This window comes from Rhagoletis zephyria, unplaced genomic scaffold (assembly GCF_001687245.7).
Source record: "Rhagoletis zephyria isolate East Lansing unplaced genomic scaffold, Rhagoletis_zephyria_1.1 Rzeph_scaffold_00727, whole genome shotgun sequence".
Taxonomy (NCBI): domain Eukaryota; kingdom Metazoa; phylum Arthropoda; class Insecta; order Diptera; family Tephritidae; genus Rhagoletis; species Rhagoletis zephyria.
The window spans coordinates 83,194-102,202 of NW_016157811.1; the positions used below are offsets into that span (position 1 = coordinate 83,194).

General features: G+C 34.9%; 3 protein-coding genes across 7 annotated transcripts; 2 read left to right on the top strand and 1 right to left on the bottom strand.

The window, feature by feature from the left end:
• Positions 1 to 2,950: 2,950 nt before the first annotated feature.
• On the bottom strand, positions 2,951 to 7,033 carry LOC108361273 (V-type proton ATPase catalytic subunit A). 2 transcript variants are annotated; one of them, XM_017613861.1, is made up of 5 exons: positions 6,942 to 7,033; positions 6,184 to 6,272; positions 4,740 to 5,437; positions 3,707 to 4,684; positions 2,951 to 3,340 (listed from the first exon to the last, which is right to left on the bottom strand). In XM_017613861.1, exons 2-5 carry the CDS (start codon positions 6,257 to 6,259, stop codon positions 3,248 to 3,250), a joined length of 1,845 nt encoding a protein of 614 aa, XP_017469350.1. In that variant the 5' UTR covers positions 6,260 to 6,272; positions 6,942 to 7,033; the 3' UTR covers positions 2,951 to 3,247. The 2 variants fall into 2 exon arrangements, with proteins under 2 accessions (XP_017469350.1, XP_017469351.1); XM_017613862.1 differs by lacking the exon at positions 6,942 to 7,033 and adding an exon at positions 6,394 to 6,715.
• Positions 7,034 to 11,973: 4,940 nt separating this feature from the next.
• Snx6 (sorting nexin 6) lies at positions 11,974 to 15,220 on the top strand. 4 transcript variants are annotated; one of them, XM_017613864.1, is made up of 8 exons: positions 11,974 to 12,168; positions 12,630 to 13,040; positions 13,124 to 13,245; positions 13,308 to 13,752; positions 13,823 to 14,005; positions 14,293 to 14,310; positions 14,625 to 14,734; positions 14,798 to 15,220. In XM_017613864.1, the coding sequence occupies exons 1-8, from the start codon at positions 12,163 to 12,165 to the stop codon at positions 14,889 to 14,891; spliced, it is 1,389 nt and encodes a 462-aa protein (XP_017469353.1). In that variant the 5' UTR covers positions 11,974 to 12,162; the 3' UTR covers positions 14,892 to 15,220. The 4 variants fall into 4 exon arrangements, with proteins under 4 accessions (XP_017469353.1, XP_017469354.1, XP_017469356.1 ...); XM_017613867.1 differs by lacking the exon at positions 11,974 to 12,168 and adding an exon at positions 12,344 to 12,436; XM_017613866.1 differs by lacking the exon at positions 11,974 to 12,168 and adding an exon at positions 12,463 to 12,536.
• A 481-nt stretch (positions 15,221 to 15,701) lies between these two features.
• Positions 15,702 to 16,796, top strand: LOC108361275 (uncharacterized). The gene is made up of 2 exons (XM_017613868.1): positions 15,702 to 15,932; positions 15,994 to 16,796. Exons 1-2 carry the CDS (start codon positions 15,720 to 15,722, stop codon positions 16,651 to 16,653), a joined length of 873 nt encoding a protein of 290 aa, XP_017469357.1. The 5' UTR covers positions 15,702 to 15,719; the 3' UTR covers positions 16,654 to 16,796.
• Positions 16,797 to 19,009: the final 2,213 nt, after the last annotated feature.

The window sequence follows — 19,009 nt, forward strand, 5'->3', positions numbered from 1 at the left end:
TTGTAGCATTAGCGTTTTTTAGTTTCAAAATTAATATACACACTTAATTACTTAACTAACTTTTGTTGAAAATTCAATAGTCAACACTTATTTACTTATTACTATAACTTTTTTTTTTTAATTTCAATATGTAGATATCGTATCACAATTATTCAAGTGTACAATATCACAAGTGATCATGGCAGCAACTTGGTAAGCTGCGGAAACCTCCTGCAACAGGAAAGTAAGGAAGTAAAAGTGGCTTTACCAAATCCATCGGAAGATGTCGACGATACATTTTTGGAAAATTTCGAAACCATTTTTGAAGACCTAAAATTCGACACTTGTGTTTCGCAAAATTTTCGTAAGCGATTGAATGATATTAGTAGCAATAAAAGTAGTTTACATTACTATAAAAAAAGAAAGAAAAATAAAATAAAATTAACTTAAAAAATAATAAAAAAAAAACAAACAAAAATATCAAACAAAAATATCAAACGTAATAAAAATTAAGGAAAAAATTAAAAAAGCAAATACAAAATATTAAAACCAAATATAGATAATGTAAAATTATAATCATAAAATATATAATAATAATATAAAACAAAACAATTACAATATAAAAATATGTAAATATAAAAAAAAACAAATTACAATTAATTAAAAAATAAAACATAAAAATAAAAAAATTTTAATTAATTAATTAATTAATAGTAAAAATATAGTAAATAAATTAAATTACAATAAAAAAATGTAAGTAAAATAAAATAAAACCAAATAAGATAAAATAAACTAAAATAAATAATATAATTTTGTTTAACTGTAATTTTTAATAATAATAGTATTGCGTGCATCACATAATTTTATTTTTAGTGTCAATTGTAATTATAAGATGTGCGGCGCATACCGTACAGGTAAGCGTAAACGATGTTTTTAAAAATGGGGAAATTAAAAACTGTTTTAGAGAATGCCGCAATGTAGTGAGAAAGCTGCGGACGCCAGCAATGCATAAACTATTATTATCACACAATTTATTGCCTCCCATAGCTGAGTGTCCAACTCGTTGGTCTTACTCGTATGAGTTACTTAAACGGTTGACAAACTTAGACACATTCATCTCAGAAAATATAAAAGAAGCCAATATTTACTGGTCATTTGTAGATGAATTTTTAAACAGCTTTAGCATAGTTAAAAATACTACCGTAAAATTACAAGAAAAAATTTGCTATTTGAAGTCTTCATTAAAACCTATTTGGAAATGATTCTTGTTGTAAAGAAAGAAGCGGACAAACATCACATTTCCAAACTTTTGTTGCAGTCCTTAAACCAGAGGAAAGATAACTTGCTCCAAAACCCAACCGTGGCGGCAACAATCTATCTTGATCCGCGACTGAGACGATTGCTCCACAGTCCAGAATACGCACCTTTAAAATCAGTTGCAGTATTTGAAGGCTCGCTACTTTAAAATGCATGAAAGTGGCAACAATGTATGTATATATGTTTGATCTCTATGATTTAATATATAAGGATACATACAATTGCTAGTGTTCTGAAATCTTTTTCAGACGCAGGAGCCTGCTGCTAATTCAAGTAGTGAAGTACATGAAGACAGTGACAATTTGCTTGGTACACTACTAAACCAAGTCTCCCAATACGAACCAAGAAGTGAGAATACCACAGAAGCATTTTCTATCATAGAATCATTCAATGGAATTTGCGATTTGGAAGCCAACTTAGTAGACTATTGGGAGCAAAAAATTTACTAACAGTACCTTGTACCAGCTATATAAAATTATACATAATCAACGAAACGAATTTTTTTTGTTAACATTTTTTGATAACTAACGAAACTATTTTTCTTTTCATATTTTGTTTATTGATAATAAGCAAATGAAATTTTTTGATAAGTTATATTTTAATAAATAACGAAACGAAATTTTTTTGTTTATATAGATATTTTTTTTCTTTTTTTTTTTTTGATATTATCAAGTCACTTCTACTTCTTCATATGTAAAGAGTACTTTGAAAATTTGATTACTCATTTTACTCATAACGTTGCTTAATCATAAAGCAAATTACTCAAATATTTTAGTTTGGTTAATAAAAATATTGATAACTCGAGTAACTGAACTTTTAGTGATCGTTATTTCCAATTAATCGAATAATTGAGTTATTTACTTTATGATTAATATAAATATTGAACAATCAGTTAATCGCACAGCCCTAATCTCTAGAGATTTGGTTTAACATTTTTTAAAGTCCTGAGGGTAAGTTGATGGAAAAAATAAACGTATTTTCAAAAAAGGGCAATAGGGCGTTGAAATAATGATATTCTTTTCTAACACGGAACTCCCTTAAAAAAAAATGGAATGAAGAATTAAATATGTTTAGTTATATTTTTATTTAATAACGTGAATAATACATATAGATATTTTTTTTTCAATAATCTCCATGTAACTTGGTTTATTTTACAATAAATAAATAACCTAAAACTGTTAACCGGATAGGACAACACATTGATTGCACTTTAAAATACATATAAAATGGCGATTCATAAGACCAGTAAGCCTTTATAAATATTTACAAATAACAAAAATTGCAATAATCGTTTTCTTTCTCTTTAATTTATGAACTCGAATCGTAACAGTATGAAAATCATAAATTTATTGAACGCATATTGTAGAAACACCCTACATATAGGTATTATACAGTTAATAATTATAGCCAAACACTTTGAAATATAACAAGTCTGTATTTATTTAGGTATTTTCTTTAAGTATTTAACCTTTGTGTTACGCACTTACGAATGTATATTTAATTTTCATATGAATACACATACGTTGTATATCTATAGTTGAAGTATCTTTGGTTCGTTTGCCTCTAAATTTGTTATTCGTTAGCCACTAGTTATTGTTCGCCTTTCATAGGTGATTTGTTTCCAATTTCACCATTCATTCCATTGTGATTTTTAAGTTATATGTATGTATTAACATTTGCTTATAGGACATAAAGAGGTAAATTAAGGATGAATACTATTTTTTTATAAATTTTTTTTCGTTAAACTGATCCTAACTTTATTTTCATAAATATTACGGTAATACGTAAATGACTAGTTGAAATGACTAGTTTCAAATATATCAGTTATATGATAAATGAATAAATTAAATATATTGATGGTTTGCTTAAACTGATATTCATTTTCATTATATTACTTGGCTTTGGTTATTATGTATTTGTGTGTTTAAACTTGCCATCAGATTGTTTAGATTTAGTCTTCCATATTTCTAAAGGCCTGCTGCAAATCTTCGTGAAGTTGTTCATAGTCTGCTTTGATTTTCGCCTCACCATCTTTAACGGGATCCTGAAAGAGTGCATGAAAGCGATAAAAATTAAATTAATTAAAGAACTGCATGTAATGCTGTGGAACACCAAAAAAAAACTGGAGTGCGCTTAGCTGTTCGCCATACGAACAATGCCTCATACTCAGATTCACTAATCCAAATTTTTTTTCTCCAAGTTTTGAAAATGTATCGTTTTTTGTATCATCTGTTGAAAATAGCATACAAAGCAAATATAGGCAAAAAACCGTCGAATTTTCAAAATTTGGAGAAAAAAATTTGGCCGCCCAGGTTTTTTTTTTTGATTATCCTGATAAATGCACAGCCTAGATTTTTTAAAAATTCATTTTTGTTTCACAATAAAATTTTTAACATTTTTTTATACCAACCTTGAATTTCATTGACGATAGTTGGTATATGATATTGCCCATCGCATCACGTATACTATTCCATGTGATCTTATTATCTGACTGGGCAGTGGATTCTACAGCATGGCGAGCTAGCTCGTAGAAGGCCAGCATATTCCTTAACATGCCCACAGTTTTGTAAAATGGGCACACACGATCATAAGGCGAGTAGGAGTTCTGTTGTAAAAAGTCATCCTTCACAAGTTTTGCAACTTCCAGTGTAATTTTATCTGTTTCCGCCAACGATGCTTTGCCGACCAGCTGCACGATTTCCGATAAATCTTCTTCCTCTTGCAAAATCTCTTTAACCTTTGTACGAAGTGGTACAAATTCTGGGAAATTCTTGTCATAATATTCATCTAATGCACGCATGTACTTCGAATATGAAATCAACCAGTTAATCGAAGGGAAATGTTTACGCTGCGCCAGTTTTTTGTCTAGACCCCAAAACACTTGCACAATACCGAGTGTAGCGGAAGTAACGGGATCAGAGAAATCACCACCAGGTGGCGATACCGCACCGACAATAGACACCGAGCCTTCGCGTTCGGGATTACCCAAACACTTAACGCGACCTGCACGCTCGTAGAAGGAGGCCAGACGTGCACCCAAGTAGGCTGGGTAGCCAGAATCGGCAGGCATTTCAGCCAAACGTCCGGAAATTTCACGCAACGCCTCAGCCCAACGTGATGTCGAGTCAGCCATCATGGCAACATTGTAACCCATGTCACGGAAATATTCAGAGAGTGTGATACCGGTGTAGATGGAGGCTTCACGCGCAGCTACCGGCATGTTGGAGGTGTTGGCTACCAAGGCGGTACGTTTCATAATAGACTCGACCACGCCATCAATCTCACAAGTCAGCTCGGGGAAATCACGTAATACCTCAGACATCTCGTTACCACGCTCACCGCAACCGACGTAAATGATGACGTCCGAGTTGGAATATTTCGAGAGCGCCTGCAAGCAAATTAATCAGCAATTTTTTTGACAATATTCAAAATAGTAATCATACCTGTGAGATTACAGTTTTGCCACAACCGAACGCGCCCGGTATAGCTGTAGTGCCGCCTTGTACACAAGGGAATAGTGAATCCAATACACGTTGGCCCGTGAACAAGGGATGATTTGCAGGCAGTTTTTCAGTAACTGGACGTGGTTGACGCACAGGCCACACCTGCAACATTGTGTGTTTTGTAATTTCACCATCGAATTCGGTTTCCAAAATCACATCCTCCACTGTGTAATTGCCCGCGGGCGCGATATAACGCACTGTACCCTTGCAACGTGGACCCACAATTAAACGATGTTTTACCAGCGTATTCTCGTGAACAATGCCATATAGATCGCCACCGGTTATATGCGAACCGACGCGCACATTTGTCGGATTGAATCCCCAAGCCTCAGTGCGTGAAAGCGAAGGAATATTTACACCTTTCGGTATATATATGGAACCACTGGCTTCGCCAATGTCCTTTAGAGGACGTTGAATACCATCGAAAATGCTACCCAAAATACCAGGACCCAATTCCACAGATAACGGTTTGCCTGTACGTAACACTGGATCACCGACGGTTACACCGGAAGTTTCTTCGTACACTTGAATGGTTGCCATGTCACCTTCTAGACGAATGATCTCACCGACCAATTCGTAGTAACCTACACGCACCAATTCGTACATAGCAGAGCCAGCCATTCGTTCCGCAGTAACAACTAGAAAATATATGAAGTATATTTATAAACCAAAGATATGTGTCGAAAAAGATATTCATTAAGAATTAAACTACTCAAATAATGAAAACAATTGTACTAACTACCAAATGCCCGGTCGTCTTAAAATATTTCATTTATTTTATCCATTTAATTGAATCAAATTTTCCAAACAGGTGGCTACCCACAGAAATATTTTCTGCAGTAAACTTTCCTAAACCTCTTCAGTTTTATACCCATATTGCTATATTCAAGTTATCTTATCAATTGAAATAAATTAAAATTTTCAAACAGGTGGGAACCATCAGCAAAAATATTTTCGGCTGTAAGCCTTCTTAAACCTCTTTCTTTTGTCAGCCGTATTGCAATGTTTACTATGTCTTATCAATTTACTTAAACTGCAAATTTCAAACAGGTGGCAACTCTCTAATTTTTTTCTTTTTGTATTTTAATCATCGGCGAAAACTGCATTTAACTCCATGCATTAGTTTTCGAGTTATGCGCATATAAATATACAAACCGACAGACGGACAGACAGAAATAAATTCTAAAAATTGTTGAGTAGTCTTCTTTTGCTCTAATAAAGGTCCCCCCCCCCCAATTAATTTTTCTTTAATATATATATATTATTATATATATTATTAATTTACTTTTAAAATAATAAATGGATAATTCAAAAACTAATTGCATTTTTATGAACGTCAATCAACATCACTAGCACTTTTTTGCTTGCTTAAATCATTACTCACCGGGACCGGAAACGGCAAAAACGCGACCATATTGCGACTCGCTCTCCTCATCTTGGTAGCACTTCAGTGTCGACATTTTTATCTATTTTCTGCAAAAGAAATTTATACATTTTTTATGGCAAATTGTTGCTAATTTACTCTAAATATGTAATACACTGATTCATCCGATTATTCAATTGGAATTATTGATTTTTCGCCATATTCAAGTACACTTTGTATTGTTGTTGTTTTTGTAGCAACGAAACGCACACATTTCTAAAACTAAACGCACTTTCGACACTAATTAATGCTTTGAAATCTTGAAATCAAACAAAGGTACATATGAAAAGTACTTGTTTAATTCAACATTCGCATTTTTTTTTTTTAATTTCATTATTATTAGGCCAAAGCACCATGGGCCCAAGCATTTTGATTGCCCCTCGGCCTCTCACATGTATACAAATGTGTTAACAACGAAAATGTGTGCACCACTACCGCTCGCTTTCTCTTCCGCTTTGCAATAGCTTCGCTCTTGTGCTCTCTTAAATTTGGTAAAAGGCAAAGGAAAATTCGATTTTTCACCATTTGGCACTTGCAATTTTTCACCCATTGTATTTGTTGGAAATTAAAAAATTTCACATTTCACCAGCTAAAAATGATTTGTTTCATTTAAATTTATAGCAAAACTGTAGCACAAATATTAAATTTTTGATTTCAAATATTTATATATTGCAAAACTCATGGAAAATATGTAAAATGTGGCTGAAGAAAATGCTTACTTTTGTATGACGGACACGTAATTTTCTGCGCTGGCTAAATAACACGATGGACTGGACTGAACTGATCTGAATATGAATGGCAGCTATGTATATTTTCGAGTATAGTGAAAATTTGGCTAAAAGCAAAGATGAAAAATCGATGCGCAAGAGTGGAAGTGTGTCGAAATGATGCAGTTTATCACTGAAATTAAGAAAATTGGTCGTGCCCGAAAAAATTTAAAGAAACAAAAGATTTCATAAAATATTTGTATTCATTTGACTTTTGAAAAAGGCATACATATTTTTTTTATTATGAAATGCAATTTTTTCAATGCAGTAAATAGTGAAATTCATGTTTTTTTTTAATATTCAGTTCCTTAGATATTTAAGTGATTTTTAAAGTGATACTCGCATCATAAGAAAATAAGAAGTAAAGAAATACATATTTTGAAAATCTTATATCCACAAGCAATTTTAACCAGAGATCGTAACGGTTAAAACTTTTACTAAAAAAAATTGCTTTTTAATGATTTTTTCTACTAAGTTATATTTATTGCTCGGAAAATAATCGATGTTTCTTGAGTTTTGAGGCTTAGAAAACAAAATTAGCTTCCGTTGTTTTTTTTTAAGGAGTCAAATAAATAATTATCATAAAAAAATATGTGACACTCTTAATGTTAAGTAATACTAAGACAAAAACCAGAACGATTAAGAAGCCGAAGAGAAGGATAAATGTGAAGACGAACGGAAGCGAACACGAACACGATCACGAGTACGAATAACACAACAAAGGCTTAGGAGAAAACGAAAATGGCGACTGTTACCTACTGCAATTGCAATAACGATTACCATTACCATTACAATTACAATTATCATTACAAATACATTACCATTACTGCATTTGTATGACAAGAAAACATCTAAAAATTAAGTTATATTTTCTAATCAATAACTAAAACTAAAAAAAATAACGATTACACAGCCCTGTAAAATTTAACTTTTTAAATAATTATGTAATTTTTTAAATTTATAGGTATGTTAAACTCCATCGTGTCGAGATTTTATTATTGAGGACATTATATTTTGGAATTTTTGGCAGTTTGCATGAAAATCCAAAAATTAACTAGTTTAGAATTGAATCTCTACTTAAACAAGTAATTTTTAGCAAAAAAACCGACTTCAATTCTCGTATAAAAAATATAACTAACCTCTACATGAGCAAACACTTATTAGCTCTGATCCAGTGATCCATGAACTTACAGGTTTTTACACAAACTTGCAGGAAGTTACAGGAAAAATTATTCCGTACCTCAAATGAGAGCGATTTTTGGAGACTTGTGTAGAGAATGAAGTTGCAAGATTTTACCCGAACTTTTTCTTCTGGAAAAATCATCAAAAGTGTCAAGCGATCACTGGTTGACGTTTTTACAGGAAAAATACTTTTTTAGTTCCCGTACTTTTTGTTGTTACTCACTTTTTACTCTCGCTTCAGAGAGTAATTTTGCTGTTTGACAGTTTTGCAGGATTTTTCACGAAAAGTATTGGATCAGAGCTAGTATTTGATCAGAGGGTCAATTCCCGTTCTGCGTTATCGTGAAGTGTTAAAAATATCACCTTTATACCGCATTTATTTCGCTGTTAATTTTATACTTTTCACTTCACTTCACGATAACGCAGAACGGGAATTGACCCTCAGAGCTATTAATATGTAAAGTGTTCATTCTTTATTAGAAAACGATATATTCAGATTCGACCAGGGCGAACACCTGTAAGAAAAACCATGACGACCTAGAGACTGATGTCCAAAACGTACTTAAATTATGGAGGGAACACTTTTTCACCCTATTGAATGGCAGCAGCTCTGAAAGTTGTGTAGAAGACGAACCCAAGCCCACAGTCGGTGAAGATGGAGTCGATGTCCGACCGCCTGACTATGAGGAGGTACGAGTAGCGATTACGCGGCTGAAAAAGAGCAAAGCTGCTGGAGCTGACGGCCTGCCAGCTGAGCTATTCAACCATCATACTTCAGATCGATTGAAATTTTTTGTGAGCTTAGCTTGTTAATATAGGCTGCGTTTCTTTATACATTCCGGATAATCGAATTTCACAGCCGGAATAAACAGAATGCGTTTGAAATATACGTTAACATATCATCAGGAACGTTCTAAAGAATAAGTAAACAAAAAAGTTTATTCCAAACGTTCAGAATGAATAAAGAAATACGGCCATAGTGTTATTCACCAAATTGAGAAAGTGGCCTAGCACTCTGGCACTCTGGCAAAAGAGCAGATGAGCTCAATGCAACGACTGTTGACAGCAGAATTCAAGGGTGCTTGCGAATTCTAATGGTCTTAAAGAACTTCCAGCCCATGTTGAAAGTGCTTTGTTGCAAGCAAGGCGTATTTAACACGATGGTGTTAGCCGTATATAAGTAAAAAATAACACTAACAAATTAGATATATGCAGATATCCATACTGTCATTAGTATGAGTTACAACAAACCCATCATTTTGACGTAATGCTCTCCACGGCGAAAAACTCAGCTGGCGCCCCAACACCACCTTGTTAAATACACCATGGTTGGCAAGTATACTTCAGATGGGTTGTCCATTTGACAGCACATTAGTGATATTATAAATAGATGAAATATCTACAGGCAGTCTATTCTGAAGGTCACATCATATGAAAAATGTCCAAAACGTCATTTCCGTGAGTGCGGGCGGCCGAATATATTTGAAGTATGATGAGTTTTTTGATCTTGAGCTCTTGGTCTGCATTGTCTGTTGTTCACCGACGAGGGATAAAACGACAAATGTTAACAGGAAGCAATATAGAGATCGGTGTTATTTTATCAATAATATATTTCGGCAAAAAAGTAAATTCATATGTAGTAGCTAAATAACCGAAGTTGAGACAAGGGCGGCTAGTAATATAGGGTCTAGAACGGCAAAGACTGTAAATCCGCCACTGCATACATATATGTGCATGTATTTTCTATATTATTGACTCTAATCTCTCATTTAAGTTAATCTGCTGTACATTTTATTACGCATAAAAAAAATCGCCAGAAAAACACTTAAATCGCTCTTGTACTACTTTCCTGTGCAAAATAAAATCCCAATCTTGTATGAATTGGCTAAATTACTTACTGATAATATATTAAGCTTTACAATTCATTATAACCAAGTTAAAATTAAAATTTTTGATATTTCGATAAGAGAAAAGTATTTATCCATCTACCGCCAAAAATGGTTAAAGTGAAATAAATTATTTTTCTCATATGTAGCTTATGGCTAAGTATTCTTGTGCATACTTTGCTCATATTCGATTAGGTCTCTCACAACTTACACAATTTACAGTTAATTGATTATTAAGAATTGATAATTTCAGCCACTCACTTCAGTTCTTATTTCACTGGTGTCGCGTCACTTAGAATTTTTGTTATAACTGTTTTCGTTTTTGTTTTTGTAAATAGCAGCTAAGTTATGTTGAATTTTTATAATAATATTCTTCATAAGTTTCAAGAGCCTTTTCATAATTCGCCGCAAGTTAAATTAGAGAGCTATTCGTATTCTGTATATAAAAATTGTCATTCTCTAGGACATATAAATGTACCAAGTGGTTTTTTAAATACACTCGTAAGTGCTTTTTAATGCTTTGTCAAAATCACGTGGACAGGGATTTTCCATTACATCATCATTATTATACTTAACAAATGTCATTCATATCGTCGCCCAAATAAATGTGTAAAAACTAAAATTTTGGGAAATCAAGTTTGAAAGTTTTTTTGACGAGACCTAACTCTATTTATGCAATTGAAATTGTAAAATATGTGGTTTCCGTGTACGCATGGTATTCTGGTTTTCGGTATAACATAGAACATCCAAAGGTTAATCAAGTCAACCTAATAACTCAAAACTGATGAATTTGCACTTTCGGGCATAAGGGCATAAGGGTGACGATACATATTTTTTTATTTAAAGTTCCAATTTCTTTTGATTTTAACAGAAAGTGCAATTTACAATTAAAATTTATGGCTTTTAAAATGTATAACGTTAATGAGCTTTAACAAAAGGGTTGATTAAAAGACGGTTCTAAACGTAGCACGTATTTCGTTGCCACAACCGGGTTTAAATTAAAAAAATTTCAGTGCATCTTTTAAAAACTTTTTTTTTATGAAAAATAAAATCTAATAAAATTCTCAAGGAATACATATGTATGTAGCTCATGAACGAAAATTAATTATTCTCTGATCAAAGCGAAAGCGAATGAGATAAAAGTAATGTATATCAATAAAAATTACGACTTTGCCAGGTTGAAAGTATACATAAGCCAAATTTCTTGGATTTTTTTTTATTATTTTCGTGTTTTAAAGGATTTCGAGCTTAAAAGAACTTAAAAGAATATAAAAATAACATAATATAAAATTAATATAAAAAAGAGTGGAAAATAAAATAAAATTGTCAAGGAATGCATAGCTTATGAGAGAAAATTTATTATTCTCTGATCAAAGCGAAATGTGGAAAAAATTAAGAAATTCGATATAATGGATTTTATGTACAACTTTCGTCTTTTCTTGGGGGCGAGGGGTGACTATTCATAAAGCGGCGTCCATCCTCTTTCGTTTAGGGGGCGTTGGCGACCCTCTCCCTCCGCCCCCACCCCTAAATCGTTGTACAAATTGCTAAAGATTTCCCAAACTGCGTACTCAAAATACTAAATAAGTTTGAAAAATTAAAATTTTAAAACTTTTTAATTAATTGCAAAAATGTTCGGAAACGCGTCATCAAAAACAATTTTTCGAATAACTGCAAAAAATGACGTTCGGCAATGCATCATCAAAAACAATTTTTTCGAATAATGGAATGACGAAAAAAGAAAAAAATCATCAAGTGCACCCTGCGAATTGGCAACCCTTTGCAGTGCCGAAGAGGACAGACATTTCTGGTCCCAACTCTGCCAGGTTTTACTGTACTACAGAAGGAACTGAAAATTTTCAGTAGCCGCAATTTTTCGATTTTAAAGAGTTACCCTGTGTCGGCGTACAGCTGATTTTCAATCTTCGAAAGCAGAAGGGAGGCGGCACAAACAAATTTTTTACTCATCTCGTTTGCCAGTATTTTTTAACAAAAAATAAACCAAACAAAAAAATATAATACAGAAAGTTGCAACGTGAAAAAATTCTGTGAAAATTGTTCTATCTTATTTGATAATTAAATATAATTAAGCTATCACCGTAAAGATGATGGTAAGACATATGTATACTGATTATTTAATTTGTTGAATATTTTATGCGAAAAATCTTTGTTATTGGATTAAGTTATTCCATTTGTTAATAGTCAATCAAGTTGAAATGTTCCTATTTACAAGGTTTTATTCATTTTGTATTCGGCTTTGTTGGATTGTGATTAGCTTTTCTTTGATATCAGCGGTTCGAATGAGTCAAAGTCATCCGGCGACCCAGTTCCTCCCTTTTTAGCGGACGTGCCGCTTATCGTCGTTTATCAGTTTCTTTTGTAAAAGTTTAAAATAAGTATACAAATAAAATAGGCGTCAATGCTGCAATAGTGACGAAAATATGTGATATCTCGCAATTCAGAGTTTTAGCAGTTTGCCGTATACATACAATTTATATACACACATATGCACTTTCTACTTCCTTAAAAACTAAATTAATTAACAATTGTTTCTCCATTATTCCATTATTAGGACGGCACGGATGACACAACGGCAATTGAAAATTTGCAACAAAGTGTGCCTTTAGGGGTCGACATCATCACTCCGACCAGTAAACCCACTATAATGGAGATTGCGTCTCCAGCGGTGCAGCGAGAAAATGACGTTGGTAACCCCTTAACAACGACCACAAATAATGGCAGTGGTACAGCCACTTCAGAATCTTCTTCATCAGCTATTACTCCTGCCGCTCTAGCGGAGAACACGTTGCATGTGGAGATTTCTGACGCACTGAGCGAAAAGGACAAAGTTAAGTTCACTGTTCACACTCGCACCACATTGCCCGGTTTTGCTAAACAGGATAATAATGTGGTACGTCAGCATGAGGAATTTGTTTGGCTGCATGACCGCTTCGAAGAGAATGAGGAATATGCTGGCTATATCGTAAGTTCATAATATGTACACATTTGAAAAGAAAAATAAATTAAAGTTTTTAAAAACACTAAAATCAACTATGACTTTTACAGATACCGCCATGTCCGCCACGCCCAGATTTTGATGCCTCACGCGAAAAATTGCAACGACTCGGTGAGGGCGAGGGAAACATGACTAAAGAGGAGTTTAAGAAAATGAAATCTGAACTCGAAGCGTGAGTACAAGCGTTTCATTTTATGTATCATTTTTTTATAAAAATGTATCTGTATACCTTAGCGAATACCTGGCTACTTTTAAGAAAACCGTAGCAATGCATGAAGTATTCTTGCGTCGGCTCGCAAATCACCCAGTATTCCGTGTAGATCAGCATTTGAAAGTGTTTCTCGAATATGACCAAGATCTCTGTGCAAAGCCACGCAAGAAAATGGCTATTTTCGGTGGATTTGTTAAATCGTTGGGCAAGACAACGGATGAAATATTAATGAGCGCAACAGTTCGGGATGTAAATGACTTTTTCGAAAATGAGCTACAATTTCTCATTGAATATCATGGACATTTACGTGACGCCGCAGTGCGTACTGAGAAAATGACTCAGCGCCATAAGGAAGTCAGCGAATGTCATCAAAAAATTTCGAATGCCCTCATGCAACTATCGACAGCAGAGAAAGGGAGCATGGAGACCTTTTGTGCCAAATCAGCTGAGATCTTTGAGAAGATTAAGGTAGTAACTACATATTTGCTGTTAACTATTAGAATTTAATATCACCTTATAATGGCTGGGAACTTTACAGAATTTAGAAGCACGTGTCTCTAGCGATCAGGACTTGAAGCTGGGGGATACTTTGCGTTACTATCAGCGGGATAGCGATGCAGCCAAAGCACTATTAATACGCCGTTTACGCTGCCTGGCCGCGTATGAGGCGGCCAATCGTAATTTAGAGAAGGCGCGTGCCAAAAACAAGGACGTACATGCTGTAAGAAATGTTACTTAAATTATATTTAATTATAATTTTTTGACCTGTTTAAAATGCTTTCATACTGCCATTTTGTAATAGTGTGCAAAATTTGTTTAGTATTCATCACTGTTTACTTAAACTTTTACATACATGTATACCATATTTTTGCTTTCAACACCCACTGTCTAAAAATATTTACAACTTTTTTGTACTAGTTTTAAAATAAAAAATTTTCTATTCACACTTTTTAAAATGCAATCTATACAAAAAACCAAACAAACTACTTTCAACGAATTCATGTGCAGCCTTTGGATGTTCAAGAGGTACTTGGTGTAATATTTGTTTACTCAGCATATATGTATGTATGTATGTAGTTTATCCATAAATATGTGTCTCCTAACGGTTTTATGTGTTTGTTATGTTACCTATTATCCACAACTTCACCAATCTACTGTAAACTGCACTATAAGAGCACAAAGATACTCATAAATTTTGTCCTTTGTTTAATTTAATTATTAACACCCCGCATGCAGTTTGAAACAGTCAAAATAATATTGCTTGTAAAAGTATTTTTTTTTTTCTAAGTAAAATGTTTAAATTTAAATATTATTATGTTTCAATATTCTCCAAACAACAGGCCGAGACAGCGCAAGCAGAAGCATGCGAGAAATTCGAATCCATGTCTGCCTGTGGAAAAGAAGAATTAGTAGGATTTCGTAATCGCCGTGTAGCTGCCTTCAAAAAAGGGTATAATATTTGCATTTAACAAACTATATAAGCAAGACATTAATTAAATATTTTGCCTTAAAGGTTGGTTGAACTTGCGGAACTGGAAATCAAACATGCACGTACTCAATATGAATACCTCCGTCAATCGCTCTTGGCATTGAAAGAAGTCGCCTGAATTGCGTACATACATACTTGTTACAATCTTCTCAAGATCTACGTTCATTTTTTTCGTACATATACTATATCGAAAATATGTTATTGCCACGCTATCTAATATCAATTTATACTTACATATATAAAATATATAAAGGTAGATATTTCATACTGTTAAAGTATTTCTAAAAATTGTATTTATCAGCTCTAAGCGCATTGATTTTATACGACGAAGTAAGAGGAGAAAACAGTCTAAGATAAAATTATTCAAAAACTCATGGTATTCGAAAAGCATTCCAAAGTGCTTAAATTATTTAATTATGAATAAAAATATTTACCTTATATTATGGATTTGAACGTCTCTTACTTTACAGCTTCAAGATTGACTCAGCAATAGATTTCTCAATAATCGAAAAATTAATAAATACTTAAAGAGTATAACTTAATATTGCGGAGAGCCACCTACATTTTATTTGAACCGCATTGGAGTTAATTCCTCATGTTGATCTACTAATCTTAATTATAGTGTTTAGCATAGTTGAACACTGAGGAACTTAAAGAAAGTAAAAAATATTCTACAAAATAATAAGATACCGTTAACCCCATATTTCTAAAACCAAACTGTAGCAACAACATGTTACGACACAAAAATAACACTGGTGAAACCTTAGTAACCGTTATTTATCTATTAATGCAAAATATGCTTGAAATAATTAATTTACATATACCGGCGCCAGACAGGGGAAAACACAAAATTTGTATTTTTCTTCTAATTTTAATTCGTAAAACTTTTAATATTTTTTCTATTGTACATTTCTGAAATAACAAAAAGGTTTTGAATCTCGGCATTATGAACGACTTTGGATTCATTGATTACAAAAAGCCAAGTGATGAGTGTAAGGACGATATGCGTACCTCAACCTATCGCAGTCATGTTTACATGACTGACACAATGATAGGAAATCATACGCATGCGAAAATCAAAGAATCGAAACCATATAAACTGGATCCAACCTTAGAGGAAATGCGCACCAGCGATTACAAAGCCAATTACACATGGAAGGTGAAAAAAAATGCAGTTTTTAAACAACAGACCAATTTATCTCATTACTTATTCATTACAGTATGCCGATCCAAATAACATTATAAATCCATCGCTTGGTCCAAAAGTGCAATCGATGAAAAGCTTTGAAGATTGTCGTTTACGTTTCATAAGTCGCCCAATGCGTCCAGCCAGTAGTGTGATGCGTCAGGATTACCTTTGGAAGCCGCGAGCACCGCCTGACCCACCTACGCCTTCACCCATACCACTGCCATCTCCTGTAGCCGCTTCAAGCTTGGTAGTTAATCGCGCTAAATCCGGCTATTCGAAATTGCTCGATCCTGCAGCGACAACTTCACGCCTGGATTATGTCCATTACACACCACAAGAGGTGATGGCAAGTGTAGCACGAAAAGACAATATAACATTCTGGAATTGGAATGAGAAGGCAGCACCAACCAAGCGTGTATTTCTTGGCAGTGACGAGACATTGTGCAATGAGAAGTCTGCAAAGGAGTGCCCAAAACGGCGTTGTGAATTCCCCAGTCCAGTACAACGTGTGCCCAACTCAGGTATGACTACCGAAGTGCGTGCCAACTTTGTAGAGCCAATCAAGCGTGTTATAGATTTTCCCACGGCCCATATACAGAATTGTTTGGTATATGATCCGATAACGCCATCACCAAAAGACACCGAATATAAATTATATGGATCCGGAGAGCGTACGCAGAAGTTCGTCTGAAAAGAGAAGGTACTTTTGCATCAAATCTGATCACAAGTATTAGTGTTTAAATAAATACTCATCTTTTTTGATATCTGAAATCGTTAGTCTACAGTTTTTGGTATGTTTTAAAAGGTATAGCATATTTTGCGGCACCAGTTCACAAAATATTTTTTCACAGATAAGTCTGACCGGCAGCCCTATTCGCACTAAACAAAACATGCGAAAGGACTAATCATCTTGGGACTAAACATAACTTTGGCGCCTAAAAATATGCAATAAAAACTTCATTGTACTTTATACAGTGTGTGCCAGTCAAAATGACACAGCGCAATTTCAGCTGTTTCTTATTTGACGCCAATTGGAAATGCCAAGTGAAGCCAAGTCCTTCTCCACTTGGCTTTTCCACCACAGTGGGGCCTCTCTCCTCCTCTGCTACCACCAGCGGATTCCGAGTTGAATACTTTTAGAGCTGGAATGTCGGTGTTCATTCGAACAACATGGCCAAGCCAGCGGATTCGCTGTTGTTTAATACGCTGCACTATGTTCATGTCATTGTAAAGCTCCTACAGCTCATCGTTCCATCGTCTGCGGTACTCGCCGTCGCCAATGCGTAAAGGCCCGTGAATCTTCCGCAAAGTCTTTCTCTTGGATACTCCAAGAGCCGCCTCATCGGATATTGTCATTGTCAATGGGTCTGCGCCATATACCAGCACCGGCATGATGAATGACTTATAGAGTGTGGTTTTCGTAAGTCGGGAGAGAACTTTACTCCTTAATTGCCTACGCAGTCCACTGTAGCACTTGTTGGCAAGCGTGATGCTGCGTTGAATTTCGATGCTGATATTATTATCGGTGAATATTCACGCACGCCGTCAATTTACTGTTAAAAATTTCTCGTGTACATAAAAGTTGTATGGGACCCAGCCGAAATTGAACGGCGCGCGTGTGAAGCTAACTCAATTTCCAATTTTTGTTCTGCGTGACATTTTTATTTGACGTTTCGCTCAATGAAATCAAATGCAAACGCACGCAAGCCAACTTCGGGTGACGCAAAAACAAAACAAACCCGACGGCGTGCGTACCAAAACGCAAGCCGCGTATAAAAGGCTAGCCTGTCAATGCTGGTTTCCAAGTAAACGAAATTCTACACATTCTCGAAATTATAACTGTCAACATTGATGTGAGCGCCAAGACGCGAATGCGCTGACTGTTCTTTTAATGACAGAAGATACTTCGTGTTGTCCTCGTTGACCACCAGATCCAATCACTTTGCTTCCTTATCCAACTTGCAAAAGGCAGAAGAGACCTCGCGGTTCTTATTACCGATGATGTCGATGTCATCGGCATACGCCAGCAATTGTACGCTCTTGTTTAAAAATTTACCTGAGCGGTTCTGTTCTGCAACTCTAATTTTCTTCTCCAACATGAAATTAAAGAAATCTCATAAACCCCCGCTTGCTAGAAAAAGGCTTGGAGAGGTCTTTCCGAATTCTGACGGAGCTGGCGGTATTGCTCAACGTCATTTTACACAGCCGTATCAGTTTTGCGGGAATGCCAAATTTAGACATCGCGGTGCATGGGCCGCTTTTAGAGGTGTCGAAAGCGGCTTTGAAGTCGACAAATAGGTGGTGAGTGTCGATTCTTTAGGCGTATTTCGAACGCCTGGTCTATGGTGGAATGGCTATGTCTAAAGCCACACTGATAAGGCCCAGTCAGTTCGTTGACGGTGGGCTACAGTCTTTCACACAATACGCTCGATAAGACCTTGTAACCTATGCTTATAAGGCTGATCACGTGGTAGGTGGCGCGAATAGCGGGGTCGTCTTTCTTGTGGATTGGGCAGAGCACACTTGAATTCCAGTCGTCGGGCATGCGTTAATCTGACCATATTCTACATTAGAGTTGAAATAGCTCAGCTGGCAGGTTGTCAGCTCCAGCAGCTTTGTGGGTTTTCAGTCGCCTTTGTTCTTACAAGAGTTCATCCTGGTCTTGAAATCTTCCGTAAGTCGCCTAATAAAAAACGGAATTTTTGCAACCCAACGCACATGTGCAGAGGTATATTAAAACTTAGTTTACATAATGTCTGTTGGTAATAGATAACGATGAAAATTCACGATTTTTATAAAATATCCGAAATTGAGTTACATTTGTGAGCAGCCTTTTTTCTCGCATTCCTCAGAACATAAAAATGAGAGTCTAAAACCCCCAAGCTTTGGGTCAAATCGCTCAAGAAGTAGTACCTTAATAAAAATTACATTTTAAAAATTTCCAACCTTTGTAGATTTTAGCGTGTAAATTAAAAATTTGAACCGTTAGTTTTGTTATAACTAATAATAGATTGGCGCTTACACATATGTTAGTGCTTGGCCGAGCT

What these genes read in the sequence shown, in the direction of transcription:
- LOC108361273 (XM_017613861.1), bottom strand. Translation starts at nt 6,259, where the DNA reads ATGTCGACACTGAAGTGCTACCAAGATGAGGAGAGCGAGTCGCAATAT. An exon ending in TTTTGCCGTTTCCGGTCCCG is followed by an intron (nt 5,438 to 6,183) that starts GTGAGTAATGAT and finishes TATATTTTCTAG; the next exon opens with TTGTTACTGCGGAACGAATG. An exon ending in GCAAAACTGTAATCTCACAG is followed by an intron (nt 4,685 to 4,739) that starts GTATGATTACTA and finishes ATTTGCTTGCAG; the next exon opens with GCGCTCTCGAAATATTCCAA.
- Snx6 (XM_017613864.1), top strand. An exon ending in AGGAATATGCTGGCTATATC is followed by an intron (nt 13,041 to 13,123) that starts GTAAGTTCATAA and finishes TGACTTTTACAG; the next exon opens with ATACCGCCATGTCCGCCACG. An exon ending in GTAGCTGCCTTCAAAAAAGG is followed by an intron (nt 14,735 to 14,797) that starts GTATAATATTTG and finishes TTTGCCTTAAAG; the next exon opens with GTTGGTTGAACTTGCGGAAC.
- LOC108361275 (XM_017613868.1), top strand. Translation starts at nt 15,720, where the DNA reads ATGAACGACTTTGGATTCATTGATTACAAAAAGCCAAGTGATGAGTGT. An exon ending in AAGCCAATTACACATGGAAG is followed by an intron (nt 15,933 to 15,993) that starts GTGAAAAAAAAT and finishes TATTCATTACAG; the next exon opens with TATGCCGATCCAAATAACAT.